General features: G+C 40.3%; 1 protein-coding gene across 1 annotated transcript; it reads left to right on the top strand.

The window, feature by feature from the left end:
* Positions 1–10,283: 10,283 nt before the first annotated feature.
* wnt5a (wingless-type MMTV integration site family, member 5a) lies at positions 10,284–19,168 on the top strand. The gene is made up of 5 exons (XM_061980220.1): positions 10,284–10,923; positions 12,467–12,615; positions 14,169–14,416; positions 16,580–16,872; positions 17,373–19,168. The coding sequence occupies exons 2-5, from the start codon at positions 12,479–12,481 to the stop codon at positions 17,829–17,831; spliced, it is 1,137 nt and encodes a 378-aa protein (XP_061836204.1). The 5' UTR covers positions 10,284–10,923; positions 12,467–12,478; the 3' UTR covers positions 17,832–19,168.
* The last annotated feature ends 4,086 nt before the right edge of the window (positions 19,169–23,254 follow it).

Raw genomic sequence — 23,254 nt, 5'->3', positions numbered from 1 at the left:
ATTCTCTCTCTCTCTCTCTCTCATAAACTCAGCCAGATGTTGCCCGGGTGTTCTTCCTCAGGGAATATGGGGGTGGGGGTAGATGAGGGAGAGTACTGAGACATTGTGAGGTGGGCGGGACTAAAACTGTTGCTGAGTATGCTTGGTAACACCATCCAAATGCAACTTGGTGCTCCAGCTTGCAAACAGCTAATGTACTATTTAGGATATGAAATAACTGTACTTTATGTCTCATTTAAATAAATAAAGTTTGCTTTGCTTTGATTTCCTCTGTCTGACTTCATAACCTCCAAATTTTAGCGTATTGTGAATGTGCACACAATCTGATGACGTGGCCTAAAATGTAAGAGTACTGTTACTTTAGAGCGGGGTCAGCAACCCGCGGCTCTCGAGCTGCATGCGGCTCTTTAGTGCCGCCCTAGTGGCTCCCTGGAGCATTTTTAAAAAAGGATTGAAAATGGAAAAAGATGGGGGGAAAATACAAAAAAATGCAGCAGTTTGTTTACATGTAAAATCTTCCACTCGTTCTTTGTCTCACCAAAAGTTGTATACTGTGCGTGAATGCTCAAAGGTGCTCTTTGTTGTTGTTATTGACTTGTTGGAGTGCTAATCAGGCATATTTGGTCAGAGCATGACTACAAGCTAATTAATGCTAACATGCTATTTAGGCTAGCTTTATGTACATATAAATACATATCATAATGCCTCGTTTGCAGGTATATTTGAGCTAATTTAATATCATTTACTTTTATCCTCTTTGTATATTATTTAGTTTTGTATGTCTCATGACACATTATCTCAGTGACGTGCAGTCAGGGGAAGCAGGTGAGGCGGGGCCTCGCGTGCCATCATGGAAAGAAAAAAAATTAAAAAGATAAAAAATAATTAAATTGTTATATGTATCCAGTGATTATACTATAAAGTTATTTTCCATTTAACTTCACCAGTTTTAGATTATTTTTTATTCAAAATCACTGAATTTTCACATTTGCCGTTCAAATACTGAGAAGAGACTTGCGGTGAATCATCAGCCAGTTGAGCCTCACCATGGATTGCGCAATGACTCGGCTAACTGCTGGCCTGCTGTGCAGTGAGACCGTATTGCTATATGAACTATATTATACATTTCCATAGTTTAGTTAGCTGAGGTATATAATGTACAGTGTATTTTGTCAACAACTGTATGTGTGTAACGTATTTCTTGTGCTGAGCAATCATAAAACTGCTGCGAAGACGCACTGTGTGAGGCTCGCAGTAATTCCGCTTCCTGGTGGTAGAGGGCGGTAGTGATCCCAGGGAGCATCTATGCGACTACTCGGCTGCAGAAGAAGTGACAACAAGCAGCAACAGTTAGCAGGGGTCGTTTATTTTTTCCTCTTGCCTGGACTATAAACATGGAGGATTACATATCTAAAATAAAACAGTTTTCTAAACTGGACTTTCAATCGAAGCAGGAGGTAATAATTAAAGGAAGATCTCCATCGAGACAGAGAGACTTTTAAAACTGAAGAAAGATAAGGAAGACTTCTATAAACAAGTTATCGATGCTTTTGTTCAAAACGAGCTGCGCATGGACTTCATTTTAAAGTAAAGGTAAGACCATAATAATGTTTTTTTTATTAAATGTGCTTTTTTGTGTGCTACAGTTTGAATGTGTAAAGTTAACGTTAAGTTAAAGTAGCAATGATTGTCACACGCACACTAGGTGTGGTGAAATGTGTCCTCTGCATTTGACCCATCCCCTTGATCACCCCCTGGGAGGTGAGGGGAGCAGTGGGGAGCAGTGGGCAGCAGCGGCGCCGTGCCCGGGAATCATTTTTGGTGATTTAACCCCCAATTGTTGATGCAGTACAGCCTGAGGGATCGAAGGTCACGGGCTTAGCTGCTTACGTGCAGTGATTTCTCCAGATTCTCTGAACTCTTTGATGATATTACGGACCGTAGATGGTGAAATTCCTAAATTCCTTGCAATAGCTGGTTGAGAAAGGTTTTTCTTAAACTGTTCAACAATTTGCTCACGCATTTGTTGACAAAGTGGTGACCCTCGCCCCATCCTTGTTTGTGAATGACTGAGCATTTCATGGAATCTACTTTTATACCCAATCATGGCACCCACCTGTTCCCAATTTGCCTGTTCACCTGTGGGATGTTCCAAATAAGTGTTTGATGAGCATTCCTCAACTTTATCAGTATTTATTGCCTCCTTTCCCAACTTCTTTGTCACGTGTTGCTGGCATCAAATTCTAAAGTTAATGATTATTTGCAAAAAAAAAAAAAGTTTATCAGTTTGAACATCAAATATGTTGTCTTTGTAGCATATTCAACTGAAAAGCTCTGGCTTTTAGCCTAGTGGCTAGCACACATTGGCTAGATCACAAACACAATGCAGGCCGCTACATTCACAAGAAAGTACTTTGGGGATGCAATGATAGGTGCTCTTTTTAAAACATGTTGTTGAAGACATCTAAGATAGTAGAAATAGCACAATATAAAAATAACCAACATATTCGACCGAGCAGACAGCATTTTAATTTGGCAATTTGGCAGTTGTGTCATTTACTAAGACACAAAAGCTGCCTAATCATGTCCCTAATTTAAGATTATGGGTGTTTTCTACAAAGCAATTTTTGATCCAGTGACAAAAATACCAGCGTGGACAATAATCAATGAAGCTCGGTCATCAGTGTCAGCAATATCAATCAAAGTTTATTGATATAGCCCTTACTCACAAGTGTCTCAAAGGGCTGCACAAGCAATAACGACATCCTCGGCTCAGATCCCAAATCAGGGCAAGAAAAAACGCAACCCAACGGGATACAGTGAGAAACCTTGGAGGAGACCGCAGATGTGGGGACCCCACAATCAAATCGGATGAGAAATGTGGGCTATGCAACCGAATGTATATTTCCCATTCATTGTCAATGGGGAGAAAACTACCGGAAATTCCGGGGAAACCGAGAATTTTGGTATAGGGAAAACATGTTTTGCGTTCGACATATGTGAAGAGCAGTGTGGGTTGATGGTTGAAATGTCGGAACCTGATAAAAAATGGAGAAAATGTTGAAAATTTTGGGCGATGTAAAATCATGAATACTTCCATTTATTTGAATGGGAATTGCCCGTGAAATTTGGGAATTTTGGGAAAAACGGGGATTTTTTTTAAATATAGCTAATACAACAATTGTCCTAGATGATATGAATGGGTTGGTGTTGGAATTTTTCGTAACGCTTGAAACATGTTGACGTAATAACAGTTTGAACCTAGTCACGTCCGTTGTGTCCTTGGGCAAGACACTTCACCCTTGCTCCTGATGGGTGCTGGTTAGCGCCTTGCATGGCAGCTCCCGCCATCAGTGTGTGAATGTGTGTGTGAATGGGTGAATGTGGAAATACTGTCAAAGCGCTTTGAGTACCTTGAAGGTAGAAAAGCGCTATACAAGTATAACCCATTTATCATTTATTTATTTAACGTTAATTGATATTTCGGAATTTCAGTAAAACTGGACATTTTTACAAAAAAAAAAATACAACCTTTTGTTGCCCCAATTAAGGTGGAATGGACAAAAACTGGTGAAAATTGTGGCCTGTGAAAAGTTTTTTAGGAAGAGGTGAAAATATAGCTTGGGCGTTCACGCAATTATGGTGACCAAAATGATCACATTATTATTACTGTGGTATTGTTAAATGTGCTCTAAAAGTATGTTTACACACACTGAACTGGTTTAACCCAGCTTTATTTAAAAACAGTAAAATACAACAAATAGACACACAATATAAATTTTTGGGGCAAAAAAACATTACCGTATTTTTCGGACTATAAGTTGCTCCGGAGTATAAATTGCACCGGCCGAAAATGCATAATAAAGAAGGAAAAAAACATATAAGTCGCATTTTTGGGGGAAATGTATTTGATAAAATCCAACACCAAGAATAGACATTTGAAAGGCAATTTAAAATAAATAACGATCACCGTTTTCAGCTGCATATTTCACTACTTCCAGCTTGTAACCTGCAGTATATGATTTCCTTTTCGGTGCCATTTTTGTTAAAGTTAAAGTACCAATGATTGTCACACACACTAGGTGTGGTGAAATTTGTCCTCTGCATTTGACCCATCCCCTTGATCACTCCCTGGGGAGTGAGAGGAGCAGTGAGCAGCAGCGGGGCCGCGCCCGGGAATCATTTTTGGTGATTTAACCCCCAATTCCAACCCTTGATGCTGAGTGCCAAGCAGGGAGGTAATGGGTCCCATTTTTATAGTCTTTGGTATGACTCGGCCAGGGTTTGAACTCACAACCTACCGATCTCAGGGCGGACACTCTCACCACTAGGCCACTGAGTAGGCTGTCCAGCCCTTCTCAGTTTTTATAAGTTACCGCCAATGTTGAATTGATCAATTTTCATAGGTACGGAAATAGTAGCAGGTAGCATCTTTTTTTTTCACAATGCACTTCTGCCATGACCCGCCCCCGCCAAATTTTTATTGGTTGACGTCTGTGTGTGACGATTACTGATATACGCCTAGTCTCTTCCATGAATGAGATAAATAATATTATTTGATATTTTACGGTAATGTGTTAATCATTTCACACATAAATTGCTCCAGAGTATAAATCGCACCCCCGGCCAAACTATGAAAAAAACTGCGACTTATAATCCGAAAAAAACGGTAAATGTAGTTCTGGCTTGTTTAAAGCCACATTTTTTTCAAATATTTAAATATGTTTATTGTCTTCTCTTTCAATTTGCAAAGGTCTTAGAGTGTTTTTTAAGAGATAAAGATAAAACAAGTGTATCTGTGTGACGTCACTTCCTGTTGGAGACGTCACTTCCTGTTGGAGACACCTCGTCAGTGTCTTACTCTGAGTACGGACGGATCCTCTGCACACTGCAAGAAATAGCTGTCCTGATATGAGATAAAAAGACTAGATTTGAGGAAAAAAATACTGAAAACTGGTGAAATTAACGAGCTGCACGGACAAATAACTTTACTTAAAAATATTTTGTATACCTAGAAATTAGCAGGACTTTTAAGACAGAAATAAGTATTTAATTCTGAAAACAAGCATTATTAAACTTGTTATTCCTAAATGAAGTATCTTTGTGATGTTGCAGAATCTTTAAATCCGATTTCTATGTGGGGGGAAACCAAAATATTTTATTTATATACGGTAAAAGCCAGTAAATTAGAATATTTTGAAAAACTTGATTTATTTCAGTAATTGCATTCAAAAGGTGTAACTTGTACATTATATTTATTCATTGCACACAGACTGATGCATTCAAATGTTTATTTCATTTAATTTTGATGATTTGAAGTGGCAACAAATGAAAATCCAAAATTCCGTGTGTCACAAAATTAGAATATTACTTAAGGCTAATACAAAAAAGGGATTTTTAGAAATGTTGGCCAACTGAAAAGTATGAAAATGAAAAATATGAGCATGTACAATACTCAATACTTGGTTGGAGCTCCTTTTGCCTCAATTACTGCGTTAATGCGGCGTGGCATGGAGTCGATGAGTTTCTGGCACTGCTCAGGTGTTATGAGAGCCCAGGTTGCTCTGATAGTGGCCTTCAACTCTTCTGCGTTTTTGGGTCTGGCATTCTGCATCTTCCTTTTCACAATACCCCACAGATTTTCTATGGGGCTTAGGTCAGGGGAGTTGGCGGGCCAATTTAGAACAGAAATACCATGGTCCGTAAACCAGGCACGGGTAGATTTTGCGCTGTGTGCAGGCGCCAAGTCCTGTTGGAACTTGAAATCTCCATCTCCATAGATCAGGTCAGCAGCAGGAAGCATGAAGTGCTCTAAAACTTGCTGGTAGACGGCTGCGTTGACCCTGGATCTCAGGAAACAGAGTGGACCGACACCAGCAGATGACATGGCACCCCAAACCATCACTGATGGTGGAAACTTTACACTAGACTTCAGGCAACGTGGATCCTGTGCCTCTCCTGTCTTCCTCCAGACTCTGGGACCTCGATTTCCAAAGGAAATGCAAAATTTGCATGGTTGGGTGATGGTTTGGGGTGCCATGTCATCTGCTGGTGTCGGTCCACTCTGTTTCCTGAGATCCAGGGTCAACGCAGCCGTCTACCAGCAAGTTTTAGAGCACTTCATGCTTCCTGCTGCTGACCTGCTCTATGGAGATGGAGATTTCAAGTTCCAACAGGACTTGGCGCCTGCACACAGCGCAAAATCTACCCGTGCCTAGTTTACGGACCATGGTATTTCTGTTCTAAATTGGCCCGCCAACTCCCCTGACCTTAGCCCCATAGAAAATCTGTGGGGTATTGTGAAAAGGAAGATGCAGAATGCCAGACCCAAAAACGCAGAAGAGTTGAAGGCCACTATCAGAGCAACCTGGGCTCTCATAACACCTGAGCAGTGCCAGAAACTCATCGACTCCATGCCACGCCGCATTAACGCAGTAATTGAGACAAAAGGAGCTCCAACCAAGTATTGAGTATTGTACATGCTCATATTTTTCATTTTCATACTTTTCAGTTGGCCAACATTTCTAAAAATCCCTTTTTTGTATTAGCCTTAAGTAATATTCTAATTTTGTGACACACGGAATTTTGGATTTTCATTTGTTGCCACTTCAAATCATCAAAATTAAATGAAATAAACATTTGAATGCATCAGTCTGTGTGCAATGAATAAATATAATGTACAAGTTACACCTTTTGAATGCAATTACTGAAATAAATCAAGTTTTTCAAAATATTCTAATTTACTGGCTTTTACCTGTAGTTATTGTTTCAATTTTAACATTTTTAAACTAGAATACAAAATATATAATTATTCATGCTAAAATTAGGATTAGTCAAACAAGGCAAATGCCTCTTAAAACTAGGGACGTTTCTAGGAAAACATTTTAAAATCTTGGCAAGTGGCAAACACATTGTAGTGTAGCCCAGACAGTTTAATTGCTCTGACAACAACGTGTTTATACAAGTTCAGATGTATATGTTGTTTCTCAATGGGGAAAGACGTTAATGTGGCTTGTATTCTGTTAGCATTGAAGCTAGCTAGCCAGCCATTAACGCGCTTGCTTGCTTCTCCTGTAAATTTGTATCACCTGTCTGCGAGTTTTTTGAAGTGCGTTTAATACTCACAGTCTTACGAGGTTTTTATTTTTATACGGTGTTGTTACATCACTAGTGTCAGCCAATAAGCATCTTGGAAATGTCATAAATTAAATATGATTTATGGAAAATTATTGAACTGTTATAGAAAACATGATTATCAATAGAAATATTTGTTTTTTTCATACATATGTACATACATACACGCACACATAGGTACCTATGCTCCCACATACATACACTAATACAGTACACACCTACACACTCAAAGTTCATACATCCACACGCACATTTACTGTACAAACATACATATACACATACTGTACATGTATATTCACTGGAGAAACATACATATACACATACTGTACATATACAAGTACATATACATACATACATGTGGACTCATGCATATAATCACGTTTCATCAAACATATATTAACGTTGTTGCCCTAGGGGAAACTGGGTAACACATGGCACACTGACAAAACTTAACCTATTAGTACTATAACAATCTACAAGGTTAATATGGTTGGCTTCTCTTTCTTCCCCTCCATTGATCTGCTTTCTTTTGTATTTCAAGTTATCATTACGTATATGTATTGTTGCATTTGAAACAATTGTATTGTTGATAATAGAGGTAATTATTTTTAGTATTCATTATCAGTCGTGCTATTTCTATTGGTATTTTGTGTTGCTCCATTTGTAGTGTAATAATGCTCATTGTCATTTCTGTATGATTAATATTTATTTCACTAACTGCTTCTTTGCTATCACTTTTACCATCATATTTGTACATATCCTATTTGCTGATGTTGTTCTGTTGTTGTTATTGTTGTTATTGTTATTGTTGTGTTTGCTGTTGTTGTTTTTGTCTCTCTGTCTTATCCCTCTCTTGTCCCCACAATTTCCACCTCTGTCTTCCTTTTTTTCTCTTTTTATCCCCTCCTGCTCCGGCCCGGCTGCACCAAATAATAATAAATCCATTTAGTCAAATACAAATAAGGCAACAAGAGATTATCCCACACTTCTCTTTTGTACAGTAAATCTGTACAGCAAATATGGGCATCTACATCAACTATATGATTTGCCTGAGTAGCTGGACAGGACAAAAAAAAAAAAAAAAGTTTTGATTTAGTCCGAAAAAAAATGTTCAAAGCTGTCTTAAAAAAGAGGTGCATTTTTTATTCAGTCATATTTGTGAGTTTATCAAGGTGTGTTCACATTAATTTTAATATAAAACAGTCGGGAGTATCAACAATAATACCCTAAATCGATACACTCCTACTCAGTGGCGGGCCGTGCGTTTCCCACGTAGGCCTTCAGTGATGTCTGACTTCAATCAATACCTCTCAAAATACCATAATTGATGTCACCACATGACCCTTGCGGGAGAAATACTATACAAGAACACATTTATGCACTACTGGGCATTGTACAAAACGGGTTATTTTCTGGCGCATTTAAAAATCAATAAACCCGCATCAGCAATTAAAACATATTTTATGTGGTACTGTCAAAATTTAAACTGCAAAAAACATATTATACATGAAAAAATAAAGAAAAATTAAATATCTGAACTCACATTTCATCGCCAGAACGCCTGAGATAGCTTCCAGGGTTGGCCAATATCGTCTCAGAAGATATAGTTTCTCTTTAAATATCCTTCTTGAAAATGGCCTTGCAAATATGTGTTGTCTTGTCTACTCATAAAAGATGCAGACGAGGCCATACTTGCCAACCTTGAGACCTCCTAATTCGGGAGATTGGGGGGGAGGGTCTCCTTTTCAGGTGAGAGAGGACGCTAAAGGCAGTGCCTTTAAGGCCCGCCCCCAATATTGTTGTCCGGGTGGAAATCGGGAGAAATTCGGGAGAATGGCTGCCCTGGGAGATTTTCGGTAGGGGCACTGAAATTCGGGAGTCTCCCGGGAAAATCGGGAGGGTTGGCAAGTAGAGATGTCCGATAATATCGGCCTGCCGATATTATCGGCCGATAAATGCGTTAAATTGTAATATCGGAAATTATCGGTATCGTTTTTTTATTATCGGTATCGTTTTTTTATTTTTTATTTTTTTTATTAAATCAACATAAAAAACACAAGATACACTTAAAATTAGTGCACCAACCCAAAAAAACTCCCCCCCATTTACACTCATTCACACAAAAGGGTTGTTTCTTTCTGTTATTAATATTCTGGTTCCTACATTATATATCAATATATATCAATACAGTCTGCAAGGGATACAGTCCGTAAGCACACATGATTGTGCGTGCTGCTGGTCCACTAATAGTACTAACCTTTAACAGTTAATTTGACTAATTTTCATTAATTACTAGTTTCTATGTAGCTGTTTTTATATTGTTTTACTTTCTTTTTTATTAAAGAAAATGTTTTTAATTTATTTATCTTATTTTATTAATTTTTTTTTAAAAGTACCTTATCTTCACCATACCTGGTTGTCCAAATTAGCTCGCTGAATTCTGATTGGATAAAATCTCTATAACCTAAAAACAACAGCACTGTAAGGAGCACTATATGACATGAAGATAATATGAATAATTTTAGATATTTAGGGAAAGTAAATAAAAAATTACTTTTATCTTTAATTATGATCATGATTTCTGGTTATGTTAGGCCAGCAGAGAAGGCCTTGCTGGCCCTGACGGCTCACCACTGCCCCTACTGGCATTTTAGAAATATGATTAATAAAATATGACTGAACTGATATTGAAAACACAATTTCAAAATTACTATTTTTTAAAATCTGTTTTAAAAACATGTCTTGAAAATGAAGAGCTGTCTTATATTAAGAGTCGTTTTGTATTGGGGTCGATGCAGTAATTACAGTAGAGGCTGGCGAAAGGCCCCATAGGTGATGAAAGCTGCCTATAAAAGCACAATGTAGCATTTTAGCGGAACGTAACTCGATCTGCTGAGGGGAAAACATCCTCGTTCTGCCTTGGTATGGATAAAGCAATAGCCCGGGGTGCTTTTTTTTTTTTTTTTTAAGTTTATTTTAGGTAATAGACACGCTTGGTTTGTTACAGACTGTTCCACCCATGCTTCTTTTCACTCAGGGCCTTAAATGCTGGCGAGAGCGCGCATGCGCAGTGTGACAGCTTGCTCATCCCCAGTGCATTGTGGGAGGAGGCCTGGGCAGCAGGTGAGAGAGCAGAGAGGGCGTCAATGGAAGAGAGGGAAGTGCAAACCGCGCACGCACACGCAGCGTGGGAGGACGACACACACTCGGGAACCTCGGCAGAATATATTCTCTTTTCCTTTTCTTTTTTCTGCCCCACGTGTAAAGTCGCGCCGTTTGGACCTTTTGTTTGTGTTTCGGAGGAGTCGTGTCGGAGCCGAGCCTCGGTCTCATGAAAGGCGGATGACTTCGGGCTCGCCATCGCGCCTCCACAGCAGAATGGGAGTTCAGTTATCGACCTTGGAGCGGATCGACGTGTGGATCTTTTTGCCGGTACAATGACCTGAGCGTGCGCGCGGCTGGGATTAATGGTTTCTTTTGGATGCACTTCAAACACAAACGGCTGAGTTCAGAGTGACACTTGATGACATTTCTACATTCCACGCACTGGCAGCTTGCGAAGTCACGTAAAACGCTCCTTTTTATTCAAGTGGTTTGACGCACGGATCAGCGCATCCACTTCTATTTATTTTCTATTATTATTATTTTTATTTTTTTTTCCCCACCAAGACGCCAAACCTGAAAAAACTGACAACATAAACCTACGTTTCCATCATATTGGGATATAAATAGTGGAATTATTGCTTGGACATCTTCTGCAGAAAGTGGATTACATCTTCCAGTTCTTTGGTGAGAATTTCCAAATTGCTGCAGGTTTTATTTAAAAATGGAAAAAAATGTATGAAATGTGCTATCTTTAATCAAAACGATTGACTAAAAATTAGGCGCTCCTGTTACATTTAGGGGTTTAATTTATTATGCATGTAAAGGCATTTAGTTCTCCCCATCAACTCATAGTGCCTGGCTCCCTCTCCTGGTTTGACCATAAGGAAGACAAAATAAAATAAAGAAAAATACGCACTTAACGCCGTTTAAATAAAACACAAAACAGTTTTGATTTAGTATAATATATTGTCTGCATAACAAGTCATTTGGAATGACTGCGTTGGACTTAGATGAGTAAATACATAACTGTATGAGGGGAAAAACTCCACGTCGTGGCACCGAAATGAATGATCATAAATGTATTTAACTTACATTTCGTCTAAAATGTTGACCACTGTCTGCTCATTTATTCCCACCGGAAATGTGTTGCATCCAGCACCACTTTTATCAGCACAAACGAGCTTGTTATGTTTTATAATATCAGCCATTGGGTCAACCAGCACTTTCTAGGGGTCGTCGGGAGAAGGAGCCTTAACGGGCCCCCACCCCGCATTCTGCACTCTGCCATGCAATACACCAAGTGTCACGTAAAAGAATAAATAATTGTGTGAGTAATAATTCAAATTTAAACAGTCTGCGAAAAGAAGTAATTGGATTGGATGAAAATATAATTGCATGCACCTGTGGCTTTGCGCTATGGGGAATCTTCCTTGTGAGTTGCGCGCCTGCTTTAATATGCATTTAAATGTTAATTAGGTGTACATTTGAATGTAAATTTAGATTCAAGTTAACAATAGTGCGGCCTGTATGATGGACTTGCACGTGAGTCTGGCAACCGTGGAAAGTTCGCTTCGCAATAAACTAACTCTTGCACCTTTTTCGACATGCAAACTGTATATGAAGATTTGATTCAATTAGTGTTATTTAATACTTGTTGTCCTCACTTTAATTAGTGTGATAAATAATTGTATTTGACTTGGACTGTGCATCACTATTTTCCTAGAAATTAATAGGAAGAAAAAAAATTCTGACTTCTTTAGTTAAATAACTACATCTTGAAAATAAAATCTAAAAGCACATTCTAAACATATTTATTTTATAAAAAAATAAATAAAAAAACAGCTCTTTCCCTCTGAAAACATGTGTTCAAATGTTTTCTATGATGCATGTGCAATCAAATAAAAGTCTCTCAAGTCTTTTTTTGAGTAAAATAAATTGTCAGGATTGCTCCAGCTGAGGTTTCATGGTCATTTTCCTGAGCCGGCTGCACGTCCATCGTGTGTGATTCACACTCTCACAGGCTGTGAAAAGCCAGCACACACACACACACACACACACACACACACACACACACACACGCACACACACACACGCACTTACACACATTTACACAGATCAGTGTGTGTGTGCAGTCAGCTGAAAATATTTTATATTTTCTTCAGCATGCCCAACTAAGCGTGTATATTAAAACAAAACATTGTGATATGCTTCTTTGTTATCCCCCCAGTTTGGCATCACAATGAAACTGGGATTGGGCTGTGTGTATCGGCCGGTCCGCTGGCCCGTAGGCAGCGTACTGGACTCCAGACACTGCGTCTTTGCGCTCACACTCCTCACACTCATAATGCAGGTGGTGGTGGAGGCCAACTCATGGTGGTATGTATTTACCATGTTTTACTTTTTTTATGTGTGTGTTTTTCTGTGTAATTTGACATGTCACATTGGGGAGTCAACATCACTGCTTTATTTTTAATACTGTATTTTTGTGTGTTTTTTTTTAAAGTTCTAATAGCTTCAGTTATACCACATGAAATATACATGCTGACTGCACGTTATTCTTTCAAAAATAAATGTTTTCTCCCCTGGTTTCTTTGTTCACTTTTTGCCAAAAAAAAAAAAAGAATATTATGAAAAAACTGAGTTTACTGCATGTTCCCATACTGTGTATACTGTGTGTGCTTTTGACACACACTTCCTACTGCCATTAAAGAAAAATGTGCCATATACAGTATTTTAGCTTTTGAAACCACCAACATGTGCTTTCAGAGAAGCAAACCTTGTTTGCTACTGTCAATAGAATCCTTCTTCAGATTTTTGTCTAAATGTCCACTTTTACATAATTCTCTACTTTAGATTCAATTGTGCTCACACCGAAGATTTCATTTCAATTTGCTTTAATTTACTGACAAAAAAACAATGTGACTGTGAGTAAAGATCATACAATTACAGTTTATGTAATTTGTTGATGCATACGTATTTAGATTAAAAGTTTAATGGAGTTGGATCACAGGCACTTGCATGCTAAGTACGCCGCAAAAACCGTCTTTGAGTTTCCGCTTTGAGAGAACATACAGGTGTAAATGATTTAGGGGGCAGCGTGTCTGCATAGTGTCTATGTAGATTATTTTCCTGCTGTGTACGTTCCATTGCAGTTCCCCCAGTCGATCAGGTTTCACTCGAGGCTAATTGTCTCTCTCGTGGGGCTCTCGGATGGGCTTCTCTAATTGTCCTGTGGCCTCGAACCAGATGCTCGACGCAGAGCTGCTATCTCCTATAAGTCTCTCTCTTTGAATCATTATTTCTAGTGCTGTGGAAAAATGGCTGACATATTGGGTACAGTTTTAACTTCAAGGCCGGAGCTGGTGTGATCAGCTATTCAGGAAAAAAAAAAAAGTAAAACCCCTGAGCCAACATAAAAGATGATGGTGGTGTGCTGGCATGCAATGTTGCAGAATTTTAGTAGTAGGAAATTAAAGATATTCTTTAAATTTATTGTTACGTTTTACTTTTTCTAACCCATTTTGTACCAAAATATCAGCTATATCGCCTCTTGAGGCACCCAAAAGCTGTAAAAAAGAAACACTCCGTCATGGGACATTGACACTTTAGTTGAACTTCTCCCAGCTCATTAATTCGAAGACTCGAGTATTTATTTATTTTAAACTGTCATAGGACAAAAAAAAAGTTTTTGACTTCTAATTGCGCTTCCTCATATCCTCCTTTCCTACCGTGCACCTCTTTTTGTGTGTTTAGCCCTAGCGAGCACATAACGTTTCAGTGTAATGTCATCAAGATTTAGGGCTGTTCAAAGCAATGTGTTGCTCCATGTCTGAGAGACTGAAAATGAATACATTTTTAATTTATATATTTTTTCCTGAACGCTGACTTTGGCTTGTGATTGAAAACACCTGCACTGTCTCCACCCTCAGGTCTTTAGCCATGAACCCGCTTCTGATCCCGGAGGCCTACATTATTGGGGCTCAGCCTCTGTGCAGCCAGCTGGCGGGCCTCTCGCAGGGCCAGAAGAAGCTGTGCCAGCTCTACCAGGACCACATGCAGTACATTGGCGAAGGGGCCAAGACGGGCATCAGAGAATGCCAGTATCAGTTCAGGCATCGGCGCTGGAACTGCAGCACAGTAGACAACTCCTCTGTTTTTGGAAGGGTCATGCAAATAGGTAAGGAAGACAAACACTATACAAGTTGTTTCAGTTTTGAAACAGACACAATGGACATGTCAGGGCCAATGATAGCTTTGGTTACAGTTATTATGCCTTTGCTTGGCCAGAGCAGCTCTTTGCAGAAATGTACCTATTGGATGAAGACCATCTTAAGAATGAATGCTGTGTGGGTTTCACATAAGTGCAGTATGCTCTGATCTTACATTTAAGCTTTCAGAACTTTACGATCTACACTTAGATTCAACCCCTTAATGTTTTCTTTGAACGCATTCCTTCTCCCCAGGGAAAAAAAGTCAAGCATTCATTGATTATAATCTGCCAGACGGATTGTAATAAATCTAGACAATATCTGCTGAGTATGACAACGGTGCTGCTACGGGCTTCACTGCATGGTGGTAAAGTCTGATCGTATTTTGTACCTTTGATACCATCCAGACAGGGATTTGTCGACACGGAGAGTGGAATGTACATTATTGTATGTTTATGGGTAAGATACTGCAGCATGTCACCCTAAAATGTAATTGTAACCTCTTATAGCTTGGTAACACGTTTTAACTGTATCTTGTTGGATACGTTAAGGCATAGTGTCTATTTTTCATACTGAATATGGCCTTCAGGAATTAATTTCAACCCAATCGTTTTAAATAAAGGCCCCATATTTTCTCATTTATGTTTATTTGACCTCCCGAAAAGGTTTTGCACTATGAGCCTGTGGTTTGAAACGTCTATCTCAGATATTTTTGCTGACGCCCATTTTTTATTGGATGGAATTTACTTTGTGCTGCTTATGGCTCCAAAATTTATTTTTAAAGCACTTTGCAACAGTCTCACCATCTAGACGTATTATGTTCCTTCTACTCTGGTAAATGCACAGTTCATGGCACTTTGGTATAAAAAAAATTCTGGGAAAGCTGAACAATGGATGTCTATCGATGATCCAGGTACTGGGTTTGGTTTACATCCATGGAATTGTGATACCATGTGTCTTGTTACTTTGAATGTGACTATCTACATAGATACATATCAGTATATCACATATCAGGTCAGTGTTTGACTAATTGATTTGTGTATGTCACTCTATTATGGTACTTGTATCCCTCACTTTCCTTTCTCACAGATGAGTCCACCCAAACATTGTTGCCCTCTTGAGGAAACACATACATGCTATGCTCTCCTTGCTGGCCTACAAGACTGTCTCTGACTGTCTGCCTGCTGTCTGAGGATGCTGCATTTGATTTAAAGCTGAGCGCCCGAGTGGTCTGCTTCAGCCACTCTGCCTTGCAGGGTTGCTTCAGGGGGGGGTGAAGGGAGAGAAAACAGTTAAGGAGAAAGCACTTTGTCTGTCTGCAAGTCTGATATAAGGCCAGTAGTGTAAGAATAAAAAACACAAAAGGTAAAAACTTTGAGTAATAATTCCTCCTGTCTTAGACTAACTCCTTCCAGGATATCCCAGCTGGAAATAACTCAAACTGTCTTGCAGGTTTCTTTATCCCAAACCACTCCTTGTCTTTCTTGATGCTTCATTTTTGTGTTTCTCTGGGTGCCTCTTGCTCTTTTTAATGTCTTTTTCCTGACACATATTTTTCGTATTTCTTTCTTCCCCCTCTTGTTTCTTTCTTTCTGTCCATCTGCTACAGTCATTACAGATCTCATCAAAAGGTTTGGCCTCAGGTCTTTGTGAGATGTACAGTTTCATTTTGTATCAGACACATCTTTAAACACACAGCCTCATATTTTTGACAGCTGTTTCTTCTTTTGTCACTTCTGTCCTCATCTTTCTTAGTGGCTTTGTTCATTGTTCATAACAATGAAATCCAAACTACATAGGTGAATTTTGTTTTGGCCTATTTTCACTGTTGGCTATAAAGAGGTTGGGTGGGGCTATGGGAAATAAACTCATGATCTGTCAGTCATGATGGACAATGTGAAAGAGACCTCGTGGCTTTCAAGTTGGGAAAACTGTGAGGCGAAGTATTTATCACCGGAGGGCGCTCTCCATTTTCTGGCTATAGCCCAAGAATAGCAAATTCCTTCAACATGCTAATGGCTCACTTTCAGTGTGGAATAATTTTACCTGTATTATAACATTCGGGTTTGTTTTTTTTAATTAAAGGTTGTCGCTCGCAACTCAGACATCTGCCTTTTTTTTATTGTGCGCAGGCAGTCGAGAGACAGCTTTCACCTACGCCATAAGTGCGGCAGGGGTCGTGAACGCAGTGAGCCGTGCCTGCAGAGAGGGGGAGCTGTCCAGCTGCGGTTGCAGCCGCGCCGCTCGCCCCAAAGACCTGCCACGAGATTGGCTGTGGGGTGGCTGCGGTGACAACCTCAACTACGGCTACAGGTTCTCAAAGGAGTTTGTGGATGCACGTGAGAGGGAGAAGAGCTATCCTAAAGGCTCGCAAGACAGTGCACGGCTTATGATGAATCTTCACAATAACGAGGCTGGAAGAAGGGTAAGTGCACACACACATTCAAAGCTCTTTTGGAGCCTTAGAAGTCAGGAGCTATAAAACCACAGGCTGTAGCGTTCTACATGATTTAAAAAGCCCAGGCTGGAAGTGAGACAACTCCGGTCAATCGGATTCAGCAGCTCTGTCTGCTCTATCCTGTGGGGCTTTAGATGTGACAGGGAGATAGCATCACTTGACAGTTCTGGGGTTTAATTTTTCCACTCCAAACATCTTGAAACCACCTTAAAGCAAACATGGAGCCAGTATCTGTTGCCAGACGGTTCTCTCTCGGAGAGACCAACCACATGGATTGTTTTATACACTTTGCAGTGCAGAAATGCACAAGAACATCGGTTGCTTGATGTGGAAGTGGTGCACTGCGAGATCATAAGCAATATGCTGTGCAGAGATGTGTGTCCACTGTCAAATATTTAGATTGTGTTTCACTTCTCTGCTGTGCTTTTTGAGTTATTTCATTTTCGTTCTGCTTCTACTTCTCCCAGACGGTGTCGGACCTTGCCCACGTGTCCTGCAAGTGCCATGGGGTGTCAGGCTCATGCAGCCTCAAAACCTGCTGGCTGCAGCTGGCTGACTTTCGCAAGGTGGGTGATGCGCTCAAAGAGAAGTACGATAGCGCTGCAGCCATGAAGCTCAACTCGCGCGGAAAGCTGGTGCAGATGAACAACAAGTTCAACCCCCCTACAAGCCACGACCTGGTGTACATCGAGTCCAGTCCAGACTACTGCCTGCAGAACCAAAGCACCGGCTCCCTGGGCACAGTAGGGCGCCTCTGCAACAAAACGTCGGAGGGTATGGACGGCTGCGAGCTGATGTGCTGTGGTCGTGGTTATGACCAGTTCAAGGCCCAGTTAGTGGAGCGCTGCCACTGCAAGTTCCACTGGTGCTGCTATGTCAAGTGCAAGCGCTGCACCAAAATCGTAGACCAATTTGTCTGCAAGTGAGACTAAATAAATATTGAAGATGATGGCCGTGCACCAGTGTGAGCGGAGAAGTCGAAGACAGAATGGAAGAGAGAAACTATATGAATTATATTTATAGAGTTAAACAATTATGCCATTGCAAAAAGACTTGACTTTTTTCCCCCAAAAATCGTATGTCTTCAGAAACAGAGTATTGTGAAATATTTATTTCGAGATTGATATGTTTTTATTTTGGCCCAGCTGATTTTTAACCCTTGCAAGTGCCTAAAATGGCTGAGAACACTCTCCCAACCCAACCTGACCTCACTTTCTTGATGTCCTCCAAACGTTGCTCCTTTTGTCAGATTTCTCTTATTGATAGCAAAAATTGGACTGCACTTCCCCTTTTCTAAGAAAAAGTAGTGTGTGACACTTGAGGCTCAGTTGGCTTCGAGATCCAGGTTTGTTGTATGACTGTGATGACAGCAGAATGCCTGTGTGTTGTAGTGTATGGATGCATGTGTTTTCATGGACTCCTTTCCAAACCGGCTTTCCCATCCTTCCCGATCCTGACTTGTCCCCTCTCACCTCATGGAGCTTGAGGGATCTTGTTGGTTTGAATGACTCCATGGGGAAAAATGCGTTCAGTCAGAGTGTTGTTTTGGGATTGAGCCATTTTATTAAACTGTCCCAGAAGTCTTCCCCATCCACAGGTGCTGCAAGAAGCCCTTCACCATTATGCACTTTGATAGAGGCTTAAACCTGTCTGTCTCTTAAGCTGTTTCTTATTGCATTGCATCAGTTAATATAGCAATATTATAGCCAACACTGTTTTCCATATTAATTCAGAATATTCATTTACCATATTCTACAATACATAACCTGGTTTGATTATATATGGGCAATGTTTTGATTATATTGGTGAAACAGTCAGTTTTTATGTATATAGTATGTCTATTCAACCAATCAGTAAACTGTATTTATTTTCTTTAACCAGATTCTCAATTTTAGCAGCAAAACATGGCTCATTGCTTAGTTGGTCATCCTATGTGTAGTCACTTTTTAAAACGTCTCACTCACTCATGCGGCTCTTCACGGTTTATGTAAAGGGAAAAGCACCTTATTGTTTGTCAAATCCACCCATGTTCAGTGTTACTGTTACACACATCAAACATGCTGGATGTTCCAATTCTGTAATGGTGACACATTTTCAATACCACTCAGTTGACACCTCTCCACCAGTCCAACTTTGTATATTTATAAGCTGCCTCCATCAATTTGAGGTTTGTTAAACTCGATGTGTAAAAGCAAATATTTTATTACTTTTTACAAATTGGCTCAACACTCTACTTTCTTTCAATAAATACATAAAACCAGAAGTATTTACTCCTATCATCCTTGGAAAGTTCTTCATTTGTTCTGCTCTTGAACGCTGTGTAGCTTTCACTCATGTCTACATGACCGAGGAGTTTCTGCAAAGTTCTTAAGTCGGGTTGCATTCTGTTGGTCTCCTCATCTTTAGCCAGATGTAGTGACAGACAGTCCAACCTCTATGAGATGACAGCTGTTTTAGCTGTGCAGTGAAGCAGACCCAGAGATGGGGTGCCTCTTGGTTGTGGTTAAATTATATGCAGCACTCAATCCACTGACAGTAGGTCAGTAAATGGAACCATTAATCATATTGTCAGAAAAGGGCGATTTTCGATGTGGGAAACAGGATTGGGCACTCTGTGTGGAAAGTGACTGGGCCTTGTCAGAGGCTGCTGGAGCTCCAATGGAGAATAGAAGAGAAGATTAAGTAATGAGAAACAAGGGATTACATGAGTGGGGCTGCAGACAAAGTTGGCAAGGAAAGTGTCAATATTTCAACTAAGTGATGTAGACATTCAATGTTAAGTGCAAAATGCTCATTGGGTACACTTGCAAAATATATTTACATTCAACACAAAATCTGTATTAAAGGGGAACATTATCCCAATTTCAGAATGGTTAAAACCATTAAAAATCAGTTCCCAGTGGCTTATTATATTTTTCGAAGTTTTTTTCAAAATTTTACCCATCACGCAATATCCCTAAAAAAGCTTCAAAGTGCCTGATTTTAACCATCGTTATATACACCCGTCCATTTTCCTGTGACGTCACATAGTGAAGCCAACACAAACAAAGATGGCGGAAAGAACAGCAAGCTATAGCGACATTAGCTTGGATTCAGACTCGGATTTCAGCGGCTTAAGCGATTCAACAGATTACAAATGTATTGAAACGGATGGTTGTAGTGTGGAGGCAGGTAGCGAAAACGAAATTGAAGAAGAAACTGAAGCTATTGAGCCATATCGGTTTGAACCGTATGCAAGCGAAACCGACGAAAACGACACGACAGCCAGCGACGCGGGAGAAAGCGAGGACAAATTCGGCGATCGCCTTCTAACCAACGATTGGTATGTGTTTGTTTGGCATTAAAGGAAACTTAACAACTATGAACTAGGTTTACAGCACATGAAATACATTTGGCAACAACATGCACTTTGAGAGTGCAGACAGCCCAATTTTCATCAATTAATATATTCTGTAGACATACCCTCATGTCAGCAGGCCAGGGAAGCTAGGGTCGATATTCTTCTCTTGATCATCTTTGGTGTGAGCCAAGACATCCAGGGGGTTTAACTGCCGCCATTGCTTGCCGTGCTACCGAGGTCCTTTGTCCCTGAATTGCTCACACACTCCGGCAGATTCAATGGGGGTCTGGCGGCAGATTTCTTTGACTTTATCGTTGGAAATGCATCTGCTTTGAGTGTCGCAGGATATCCACACATTCTTGCCATCTCTGTCGTAGCATCGCTTTCGTCGGTAAAGTGTGCGGAACAAACGTCCAAGCTTGCCACTTTCGCATCTTTGGGCCACTGGTGCAACTTGAATCCGTCCCTGTTCGTGTTGTTACACCCTCCGACAACACACCGACGAGGCATGATGTCTCCAAGGTACGGAAAACAGTCGAAAAAACGGAAAATAACAGAGCTGATTTGACTCGGTGTTTGAGAAAATGGCGGATTGCTTCCCGATGTGACGTCACGTTGTGACGTCATCCCTCCGAGAGCGAATATTAGAAAGGCGTTTCATTCGCCAAAATTCACCCATTTAGAGTTCGGAAATCGGTTAAAAAAATATATGGTCTTTTTTCTGCAACATCAAGGTATATATTGATGCTTACATAGGTCTGGTGATAATGTTCCCCTTTAAAAATTCTACCATTACAAAGCTATTGCTCAGTTCTTGGCTCGGTTGGTAGAGCGGCTGTGCCAGCAACTTGACGGTTTTAGGTTTAATCCCCACTTCCGCCATCCTAGTCACTGCCATTGTGTCTATGGGCAAGATACTTTACCCACTTGCTCCCTGTGCCACTCACAGTGGTTTAAATATATCTTAGATTATGGGTTTCACTATGTGAAGCATTATGAGTCATTAGAGAAAAGCGCTATGTAAATATAATTCACTTCACTTTTTTTCAGAATTTGCTAGTATTTCGAACTGTCTTGCAATACAGGGTTATTCAAAAAGAATGAACCGAATTCATTACGCAATATTTTATTAAGGAAAAGGAATGAAAAAATCCAACCAAGTCATAATTATTCTTCCTGGCTATAAAGCGTACCTGTTTTCAAATCACACCCACCTATTTGGACACATTTTATTTTGTAAATATATTAGGCGCACACGTCTATAAGCCACAGGTGTACACATTGAAAATTTGAGGCAACTCAGGGTTGCTTCATCCAGACTTTAGTCTGGAAGCTGGTTGCTTCTGGGCTTGTGCCTTTTTCTTCTGCGCCCGGCGGCGGGGACGTTCATAGCCCATTGGTGATGGTGGTGGATTTACGTTCCGTGTGACGGCCATTTCCTTTTTTGATGGTTGGGTTGATCGCTTTCGGCGGATTGTGAGCTTTTGCTCGCGTCTTCTCCAAGATGAGGGTGAGTGCACAGTGCGATTGATTCATTGTAAACAATTTCACTTGAGAACCCTTCTGCAATTTAATTGGGTAGATGTGATGTGGCTGATTTTGGCTGTTCGTGAACCCGGGAAAATCCATAAATTAGGCATTGTATGAAGCGCAGGATTCAAAGTCTGGGGAAAATAGTAACTGCTTGTAGACCACAAATTACGGTACTCACAATCAAATACAATTTTCTGTCTAACAAGTGTTCTCTCATCAGTAGAAAAATAGGCAAACTGGTCATTGGTTATTAAATCGCTAACAGCCATTTGATTAAAAAAAAGTTTTCGAGCATCATTTAAACTATCATCGAACTGCAAAAAGAAACTTTTCTGTCGCCAACACTTGTCAAGAAAGGTCCTTGTCATAATTGCTGCACTGTTTACACATCTAGTTCTTATTTCAGTATTGTTGTGATAATCTCTGAATGCCGCATTGATATTTAAATGTGATTTAGAGTTGAGTGACCCATCAGCTTTGTGTAAACAGAAGCCTCGCTGACAGGGGCGCCGCTAGGGATTTTGGGCCCCATGAAAATAATCTTTACAGGGCCCCCAACACAGTGTCATTAATTTTTCTGTATTATAATTTCATCATCATTAGGGGCCTCTCTGGTCCCCCCTCCATCATGGGCCCCTAGAATCCGTCTCCTTTACCCCCCCCCCTTTTCGGCGCCCCTGCTCGCTGATGTTAAATCATTAATATTCTCGACCTTTCTTAACCAACCACTTGATCAAATGTTCAGTGACCCCTTGGATAAAGTTAGTGTTAAATGAAGGGGAAAGCCTTACCCTCTCACATTACAACCTTCTGTCAACAATGTATGAAATCCACCTCTACCTGCACGTGTTTCGCGAGGCTCCTTGAAGTGTGAGACAGATTCAAGCCAGCATGACTCCTCTTGAAATACGTCGCACATACAAATCCAGGTGCACAGTGAGCTGATGGTGGAGGATACCTGACACCCACAGGTGCACAGGTAGGAGCCACCTTCCCTAACCTGTTCCCCACTTTTGTTTTTCAATTGAGTGAAAATGTGTTCGGCTCTAAAAATATTTTTATGCCCGCTCTGTAGAGAACAATACTTTTTCTTGCAGGCTTTGGTGATGGGGTAAAAGGTTATTGTACACATAATTAAACTTCACCACAAGAGCATGAACACATTCATAGAAGGTGCTTATCAGATATTTTAACTTGGAACCTCTGAACATGGAACAGACAACCCAACCTTTATTTAATATCCTGTTCTCCGAATCCAGTAACATTTCAAAGGTATTTTTCTCTCCGTCAAACCACCAGCTATGCAGCTTGCTCTGTTCAGGGTAACAGGGTATAATGTTAAAAACCACGTCGGTGGCAACTTTTACACCTAAATAGACTGTATTGACTGGTAGGAAGCCAGAACCCTCAGGCTGGGTTAGAACATGCAACCTCCACACAAAAAAAGCTCTGGTCACTTATACCCAATTCGTCTAC

Source organism: Nerophis lumbriciformis, linkage group LG01 (assembly GCF_033978685.3).
Source record: "Nerophis lumbriciformis linkage group LG01, RoL_Nlum_v2.1, whole genome shotgun sequence".
NCBI lineage: Eukaryota > Metazoa > Chordata > Actinopteri > Syngnathiformes > Syngnathidae > Nerophis > Nerophis lumbriciformis.
Note: the sequence above shows the minus strand (reverse complement) of the source record. Positions and strands in the feature narration are given on the sequence as shown.